This window comes from Erythrolamprus reginae, chromosome 2 (genome assembly GCF_031021105.1).
Source record: "Erythrolamprus reginae isolate rEryReg1 chromosome 2, rEryReg1.hap1, whole genome shotgun sequence".
In the NCBI taxonomy this organism is placed as follows: Eukaryota; Metazoa; Chordata; class Lepidosauria; order Squamata; family Dipsadidae; genus Erythrolamprus; species Erythrolamprus reginae.
This window is the reverse complement of record NC_091951.1, coordinates 212,059,382-212,068,566: the sequence shown is the minus strand read 5'-3', so window position 1 is coordinate 212,068,566 and position 9,185 is coordinate 212,059,382. Positions and strand designations below refer to the sequence as shown.

The following is a 9,185-nucleotide window of genomic DNA, read 5'->3' as shown; positions in this document are numbered from 1 at the left end:
TGACTATTTATCATTTCAGGGGTTCTCTCTATGAGAATTTTTTTGGGGGGGTGGGGGGCTTAGTTTTTGCTGGGCAAAAAAAGTTACAAATCTTATGTTCGGGTCACATACGACCCGGACCGAAAACTCTTCATTTGAAGTGCTTATGTTTGGTCTTTTTGAAAGCTTTTTTCACTTGGAAAGTAGTCTGAACATTTCTGCACACAATGATATGAAAATTGAAATGAAAAAAGTAAATCTTATTGGTTTATTTTGCGGATATAATGCACGCCCCCCCCCGTTTTTGTGAAATGTTTTTCAATTTATGGATAGTTTTGCTTGCAAAATGCATTCTATTTTACTAAAGTTGGTGTGAGATTGGTAGCTTGAACATTTCTGAATATAAGAAAAATATAAAGGAACTGAAAAAAATGATTCTTATTGGTTTTTTAACATCAGAAATAAGGCCTCCCCCCCCCCCTTGGCTGCTTGCAACCATTTTCACTTTTTATTTTTTTATGCTCCAAATCCGAAATATTCTTTAAAATCTTAGGCATTCATTTACTCAATTTAACAATGCTGATCATCAAAAAATATTTTTGGGGTGGTGGCTAATTGTTTTCTGGGCAAAAAAAAATCATAACTTTGAATCTGTTTCTGTTCGTATGTGACCGGACCAAAAATAATTTTTTTAGGTACTTGAATTTGATCTTTTTGAAAACTTTTTCAACTGGAAAACTAGTTTGAACATTTATGAACATAATAATATGAAAATTGAACTGGAAAAATTGAGACTTATATTTTTATTTTGATCAAAAAGCCCCTCCCCCCATCCTTTTTTAATTTCGTGTCAATTTCTATTTTTTAAGGCTACAAATCCCCAAGGAATTTTCCCCCAAGAGGTTTGATATACTAAATTGAACATTTCTGAATATAAGAAAAATATAAATGAACTGAAAAAAATGGTTCTTATTGGTTTATTTTTGCCACAAAAGGGCCACCCCCCCCTCGGCCTTGCTGTGTGCCATTATTGTCACTGTTTATACATATTTGTCAAGAAATATTTGGAATATCCTTTTGAAAATCAACCACATTGTAGCCAGAGAACTAATTTTATGAAACAAATCCATTTTACTAAAAAAAAGTATGTAAGTTTGAAATTAACAGCATAATTTTTATATAAATTGAAATAATTGAGGCATACTTTATGTGCAAAATAAACCAATATGCATCAATTTTTCCAGTTCAATTTTCATATCATTATGTTCAGAAATGTTCAAGCTACCAATCCCACACCAACTTTAGTAAAATAGAATGTATTTTGCTAGCAAAACTATCCATAAAGTGAAGACTATTTAAAAAAAACGGGGGGGGGCGTGCATTTCATCAACAAAATAAACCAATATGCATCAATTTTTCCAGTTCAATTTTCATATCATTATGTTCAGAAATGTTCAAGCTACCAATCCCATAGCAACTTTAGTAAAATAGAATGCATTTTGCAAGCAAAACTATCCATAAATTGAAAAAATTTTCACAAAAACAGGGGGGGCGTGCATTATATCCGCAAAATAAACCAATAAGATTTACTTTTTTCATTTCAATTTTCATATCATTGTTTGCAGAAATGTTCAGACTACTTTCCAAGTGAAAAAAGCTTTCAAAAAGACCAAACATAAGCACTGCAAATGAAGAGTTTTCGGTCCGGGTCGTATGTGACCCGAACAGAAGATTTGTTATTTTTCTTAAACAGAACAGCAGGGTTAAGAAATATTGTGACCCCACTGGCCCTGCAAAATCAATATGGACCCTGGACCAAGGCCCTGCAGGTTGCTCCCACTCAGCTGGAGTTGTTTTGGGAGGATTTGGCCGAGACTCTTGGCATGGATCACACTTGGCTACCCACTTTTCAATATCAGTATCCAGACCTGGCCACCATAAGTGCCCCCTAGCTAGACCCTTCATCCTGACAATACCAGGGTGGCCCACATGTAGCATGGTGAGTACTTTGGTCTTTAGACTTTCAGGAATGATTACTCTATCACCCCACAACAGGCAACCTTTAACATATGACAATTCCAATCTTTTGGTTTTAAAATCACTTAAGTTTGTTTCTACAGAGTCATTTTGCCACCCCTTGAGTACACAGTTTACCACCTTTTTCAAAATTGGGTCTTGCTGCGTGTGCACAGCCACCTCCCTTGCTGTTGTTAGTGGGTTATCTTCGAGTTCTATCATTAAAACATCAGCAGATGGGGCAGGGTCCTCTACTAACTCTGCCATTGGGCACCTACTAAGACCATCTGTGTGGTTGATGGTTTTACCCCCTTTGTGAATGAGCTCGTACTGGTACCCTGAGAGAAACAAGGCCCACCTAATTAGTCTTGGAGACATAAATGGGGGAGTTGGTTTGTTAGGGGCTAGGAGGCCTAGTAAAGGCTTGTGGTCGGTAACCAATTCAAAACTCCTGCCAAAAAGATAGTTATGAAACTTCTTCACCCCAGCCACTAGCGCTAGAGCCTCCTTATCTAGTTGGCTGTAATTTCTCTCAGTATTGGTCATTGTTCTGGAAAAGAAAGCAATTGGGGCCTCTGTATTATTCGGCAAAACATGTGCCAAGACCCCTCCCACGCCATATGGGGACGCATCGCACGTAAGCCTGAAGGGTAGCAAAGTGCTATACTGGACTACTACACTTGTGGAAGTTAACAACTGCTTTATTTGTAAAAAGGCTTCGTGCTCAGTTCTCCCCCATGTCCAAAGGGTTCCTTTCTGAAGCAGCCGGTGTAGAGGCTCTGCTGCTGCTGCCTTCTGTTTTAAAAAAACAGAGTAAAAGTTTAGAAGGCCTAAGAATGCCTGCAATTCTGTTTTATTCTGTGGCTCTGGGGCTTCCCTAATGGCTTTTAATTTTTCAGTAGTGGGGTGGATGCCTTCCCCATCGATTTTATATCCTAAGAATTCCACACTGCTGGTTCCCCACACACATTTGTCAGGTTTGATCCTTAGCCCTTTATCTTGTAGTCTATGTAATACTTCTCTTATTCTTTTGTTAAGTTGAGATTGGTTTTCTCCTGAAATTAAAATGTCATCAAAATAGGGAATGGTCCCTTTAATTCCTGACAACAAACATTCCATTATGCTTTGAAAAATCCCGGAGGCTATGCTTACTCCAAATTGTAATCTGGTACATTTAAACGCACCCCTGTGGGTGACAATTGTTTGTGCAAGTGCTGTCGGTTCATCGACAGGGAGTTGCTGGTAAGCTTGGGCTAAATCGATTTTTGCGAACACTTTCCCTTCCCCTAGGGAGTGAAGGAGCTGTTGTACCACTGGAATGGGGTAAGGGTGATGTTGGAGGGCTTTGTTGAGCGTTGACTTATAGTCAGCGGAAACCCTCAATGAGCCATCCGGTTTAAGAGGCGTAACTATGGGTGTTTCCCAAGGCCCCTGCTCTACAGGAACTAAAATGCACTGGCTTATGAGCTTATCTAGCTGTAGGTCGAGCTTGGGAAGGAGCGGGAGGGGTACCCTGCGTGGTTTAAGCTGGACAGGAGGGACCTTGGGGTCAATCGAAAAGGAGATAGGGGGCCCTTTATACGATCCCAAGGTGGGGCTAAACACTTCTGGGAATTCCTGTAAGAAATTTGGAATGCTATCAGAGTTAACAGTAAAAATACCAGAAATTTCAATTCCCAATGGTTCCATCCAAGCCAAACCCAGGAGAGAGTGTCTAGCCCCTGCAACAACAACCATAGGAAGGGTACATTTAACAGTTTTAAACATAATAGGTACATTCACTTGGCCTAGAACAGGTATTATCCCCCCTTGAAAATCTCTAATTATCAATGAAGTTTGTAAAAGGTCAGACTTTGATAGGCTAGGCATGTACATTATAAGCTTTTCCCATGGCATAATGGTGTATTTAGACCCCGTGTCAAGTTCCATAGTGCATGGCTTGTTGTTTAGGAGCAGTGAGATTACAATCTTGCCCCCATTTTTTGTTGCCGTGCTATTTACAGAAAATTGATTGTTACCTCTTGAGTAGTCGCGGTTAGCGGTTGAGTAGTTCTTGCGGCCGGAAAACCGAGGAAACCGGTTTTCACGTGGTTGAGGTGTTTGGGTCTGGAACCGAGGGGGACGAGGAGTGGAAAAAGATTCCTCAGGCAAAGGTGCTCTGCAGTCTTCGGCGATATGGCCGCGTCGGTTGCAGCGGCGGCAAATGGCGTCCCGGAAAGGGCAGCGTTGGCGCGGATGGTTTCCTCGGCAGTCGGAGCAGGGGGCGACGGGGCGAGGGTATCTGGGTTGTCTCGGCTGGTCCTGTTGCAGCAGAAAGCAGCTGTCCTCGTTGAGGGCTGGTGGGCTGAGGTCGTCTGGGGCCTCTGTGCGGGAACCCGTGGGGTCGATCTTGGCGATGACTTCCCGCTTGTCATGCTCCTTCAGCTCTTTGGCAGCAGCGTCAGCGACCTCTGCGGTTTGTGCCAGCTTGATTACTGCCTGGAGAGACGGTTCGTCTTCGGTGAAGAGCTTGTTTCGGACCATGGCATTTCTCATGCCGAAGATTAGGGCATCAGTGAGGCGAGCTTCCGGGCTATCAAACTTACATTTTGAAAGCACCGTTCGAAGACGCGTAGCGAACTGGTTAATGGATTCGGATTCTAGCTGGGCCATTCTTGAAAACTGGTGCCGGAAAACGACGGCTGGTTTCGTAGGCTTGAAATGACTCACGAGCTTGGTTTGCAGGACGTCCCAAGCGACGGATTTGGCTGGAAGCGGATCGGTGAGAGTCTGGGCGAGATCGAATATCTCTGGGCCGCAGTAATTCAGGAAAATTGCCCGCTTCCGTTCGGCGTCGGCGTCCCTTATTCCGGCAGCTTCGAGGAAGATCTCGAACTTGGCCATGTAGGTGTCCCAGGAGGATTTCTCCGGATTGAAGAACTCAGGAGCCCGGCCGATTGGAAGGTTGTTCATCTTGCACGCGTGGTTCTTCCGTCCGTCATCGCCAGTGAAGAGTCCAGAGACAAAGGCTTAAGTAAGACAGTTCCTTTATTCAGCTCTTAAAAGGGAAGTGACAATCAGCGGGAACACGTCTCGCTTAACCTGGAGAGCAGCCGCTCTTTTATACATTTGCGGCTCCCGCCAAAAGAGAGCAGTCAGCACCTGAGCCAATCAGGCGCGACTTCCTGTTTCAGCACAGACAGCGGTTTTTTTCATGGAACCAACTATTTACATAGGATTCAACAGCAGTAATGGGGAGGAAAAGGGTATCAGTAGCAACTGTGTGTTCTCCATTGGGCATCTTTTGGAAGATGATAGGCTACCCGTTTCCACAACTCAAGCTGTCTTCACAACCAGGGTGGTGGAGAGGGGGCGCCTTTGAGGCTCACTCACGTCATTTCCAGTTCCGGGTCATGGGAGTGAACCCTCCCACATGCTTGAGGCGTGGCTTACAGGGCTGGGCATAAGCTAAAGATAGCCTCGCACTGCCCAGACAAGGAGTTACACCCATTCAGTTGCCCAAGCATGTTATACATAGAAACCTCCGCCCCTTTTAGTGACCTCTGCAGGTTTCTATGTTTTTTATTTAATAAAGTGACCCTTATTACCCAGCTTTCGTGTCCGTGTGTTATTCCACATCTGACGCAACAACAGACATCAGAAACATCAACATTTTCCATCAGGACTTGGCACCTGCCCACACAGTCCAAAGCACCAAAAACTGTTTCAATGACTGTGGGATTACTGTCCTTGATTGGCCAGCAAGCGTGCCTGACCAGGACCCCATAGGGAATCTATGGGGCATTGCCAAGAGTAAGATGAGAGACAGGACACGGAACAATGCAGAAGAGCTGAAGGCCACTATTGAAGCATCCCGGTCTTCCATAACACCTCAGCAGTGACACAGGTTCATAGCGTACATACCACATTGAGGCAGTAATTGCTGCAAAAGGGGCCCAAAAGAAGTACTGAGTATATATATGTATGCTTATATTTTTCAGAAGTCCAATATTGTTTTATGTACAATTTTCTTATTGATTGCATGTAATATTCTAATTTTCTGAGATGGAGGATTTGGGGTTTTCATGAGCTGTACCCCATAATCATCACAATTATGTCAAATCATAGCTTGAACTATCTTGCCTTGCATGTTATGAGTATCTCTCATATATTAAGTTTTACCTTTTAAGTTACATTACTGAAATAAATGAACGTTTGCACAATATTCTAATTTTTTGAGTTTCACCTGTATGTGAGGCTGTCAAACCAGGCTTCCCCTTCCATTCTCTGTCATAGTAGCTGAAGCTAAAAGTTGTGAGGAGAGTGAGGTTAGAGTTCCTTTTGATGGAGAAATGGTACCCCCATCCCCCCAATTCCCTTTGAAAAACAGCCTCAGGGAGTTCTTGCACAGCTGCTGAACTGCCCTAAAGAGAACAGGATGGGGTCCATCTATAGAGCTTATCCAGGACCAGGCCAAACCCTTGTGTGGAATTCTTAAATACAATATGGCAAGATTGGCCCAACTAATTTTGATACAGTAGATCTACTCTAAATGGGGCTTTAAGGGAATTGTCATGGAAGGGAGGATGGATGGGAAATGTATCATCTGTGAAGTAGACCCAGAGACAGGGTTAGGTGAGAACGGTTCCTTTATTTCAGCTCAGTAGGATAAGTGACTTCAGCGGAGACCGTCTGCTCTACCTGGGAGAAACCGCTTCTTTTATACATTTGCGGTTCCCGCCAGAGAGAGAGCAGCCGCATCTGAGCCAATCAGGAGCGACTTCCTGATTCTCGCTCAGACAGCGTTTTCCACACGGAACCAAACTATTTACAAGGATACAACACCCCTCCCTCCTTAGTCAGGATACATCAATCACGAAAGCCACGTGACGAAGTCCTCCAATCTGCTGGGTCTTCGCGAGGCTCGCTCCGACCTGCGCAGTTCAATTGAGTCCTCGCTGCCGACGGTGGAGGTCGGTTCGTTTGCGCTTTCCCGGTGCGGCTGGGGCCTGGTTTGGGCTCCGGCCTGCTGGGTTGATCTGACCGACCTCGGAGGACGAAGATAGGTTGTTCATTCTGCACGCGTGGTTCTTCCGTCCGTCGTCGCCAGTGAAGTGGACCCAGAGACAGGGTTAGGTGAGAACGGTTCCTTTATTTCAGCTCAGTAGGATAAGTGACTTCAGCGGAGACCGTCTGCTCTACCTGGGAGAAACCGCTTCTTTTATACATTTGCGGTTCCCGCCAGAGAGGGAGCAGCCACGTCTGAGCCAATCAGGAGCGACTTCCTGATTCTCGCTCAGACAGCGTTTTCCACACGGAACCAAACTATTTACAAGGATACAACAACCTGCTTTTGGGTGGCAGCAGAGCTCAACTGGGTGAGTGGTCTGGATTAAGTGCAGCCCATCTTCAGCCACCCAGACAGCACAAACCAGCCCCGGGGTTATTCAAACAAGACAAAGTGAGATTATTATAATGTCACAGAAGATCTCATGGAAATTTGCAGAGCTGAGAGAGCAGGAGGAGAAACTAGTCGGCCAGAGAGATGATGAAGGAAGGCTAAGTTGAAGATGAAGGGCAGGTAGAAGCCAAGGTAATTAGGGAAAGGTGACTGTGGGGAAGAATCTGGGTCCTGAGTAAAAACTAAGCATTAAAATACTAAAAATGAAATAATATTTCCATACCCCTTCTGATAATTACACAGGGCATGGCAGTGGTGGTAGTGGTGGCTGTGATGGTAGAATTGAGAAATAAGAGCATGTGGATACAAAGGGAATGGTGGCATTAAGCATGAGCCCAAGGAGGAAATTCTTAGCTTCATTGCTCTCATGTCTCTGATAATCTTTGTGTTATCAGAGTTTTTGTTCATTTTTGCACATAAACTACTGCTAGGGCTGCAAGATCCATTTCATTCCTCTCTATTCAGCAAGGTCCAGTAGCTCCCTGATTTAGCAAGCAGCACAAGATCAGTCTAAGAATAAAGATGCTTTAAATAAATCTGCTCTGCAGATTAAGCCAAATTTCCCTTTCTTTGTTCTAAAGAACCCGTTCCATAGAAAACATACTCTCATTCTCTTTCTCCTGTAAAATATAGCTCTACCAAGTCTGGACTATTCTGCAGCATGCATGCGTGCGCGCACGCACCCACACACACACAATATGTCAAATGAGTTATATAGCAGAAAACCATCCTCCCTTAGTCAGAAGAGCAGGAAATGAAATGTTGCACTCTACAACTTCTTTCTCCTCAGCATTCCCCACAACAACATTGCTCCTGAGCAGCTTGCACTTTTCAAGGAGGTTGGGCCATGTGATTTCACAGTGTGCAAGGGGCATGTTCAGACAGTTTCTATGGGTCGGGGAAGAGCCACTTGATCAAGATTCAAGCCTTGCATTGCTTCACTCATCATTTTTAGGGTTAGGTCATGGACTCTACAGGGTTGCCAACAAGTGCAGGCTGAGTTTTTCTTGAGATGATCTCAAGAAGGTGGCCTGCAAGTGATAACTGGCAGTTCTGCAGTGCAAGCTTTTCATCACAGGAAGTGTCTAAGTCGGCAAACAGCAACACAGGATGTGGTGAAGCTACCAGTGTATTTTTATTTCCTGCCATGGCAGCACAAAAGTCTTCTTTGCAAAAAGTGAGCAGTAGCAAACCTGCACCTCAGAGTGAGAAGGGTAGAGTGGCACTATGCTCACCTGTCTTTAGCAAGGACTATTTATTGACAGAAATTCCATTCTTCTAAGGGCTTTAAGGGGAAAGTAACTGAATCTTTCCATTGTCTATGTAGACTTGTATCTGTTTGCTTCTGACTGTTTAAGGTGGGGGTGGGGGATCCAGACAACGTGACCTTGGAGAAATTGCTAAGTCAGAAGAGATACTTTTGATTTAGAAATATGAATGTAGGGCTACCTTGACTATAGTATGCTTGACAATGGAGGCTCTAATGCTTTTGCTTTTGTGAAATGACTCTCTTCTTTCCTTTTTTTTTCTTTTTTGTTTGACAGATGGCAGCTCAGCCTGAAACAGAGGGCTCAACTTTACTTAAGGCCTACCTATGGCAGACAGTAGTGCCAATTGGGGAGAAGGTGCCAGAATTGGGACCTATTCACTATGGATCAGAAAGCAGCAGGTGCAGGCGCAAGATACAGAAATGGAAGCGAGTACAAAGCCAGCCTGTGAGTGAAGTCCCTGAGCCTGGACATGACGATCT

At 44.1% G+C, this 9,185-nt stretch overlaps 1 protein-coding gene across 3 annotated transcripts in view; it reads left to right on the top strand.

The window, feature by feature from the left end:
* The first annotated feature begins 8,622 nt into the window (after positions 1-8,622).
* The window catches only part of RASAL3 (RAS protein activator like 3), a 91,885-nt gene continuing 91,322 nt past the window's right edge, over positions 8,623-9,185 (top strand). For 2 of the 3 annotated variants that reach the window (XR_011558170.1, XM_070741647.1), the window contains exons 1-2: positions 8,623-8,649; positions 8,980-9,185. The exon at positions 8,980-9,185 is cut by the window's right edge and continues 203 nt beyond it. Coding sequence is in view for 2 of the 3 variants with exons in the window: in XM_070741647.1 (XP_070597748.1) it covers positions 8,980-9,185 (206 nt within the window). In the remaining variant the exon portion in view is untranslated. The remainder of the gene's footprint in view (positions 8,650-8,979) is intronic. The other variant, XM_070741648.1, reaches the window with a different exon arrangement.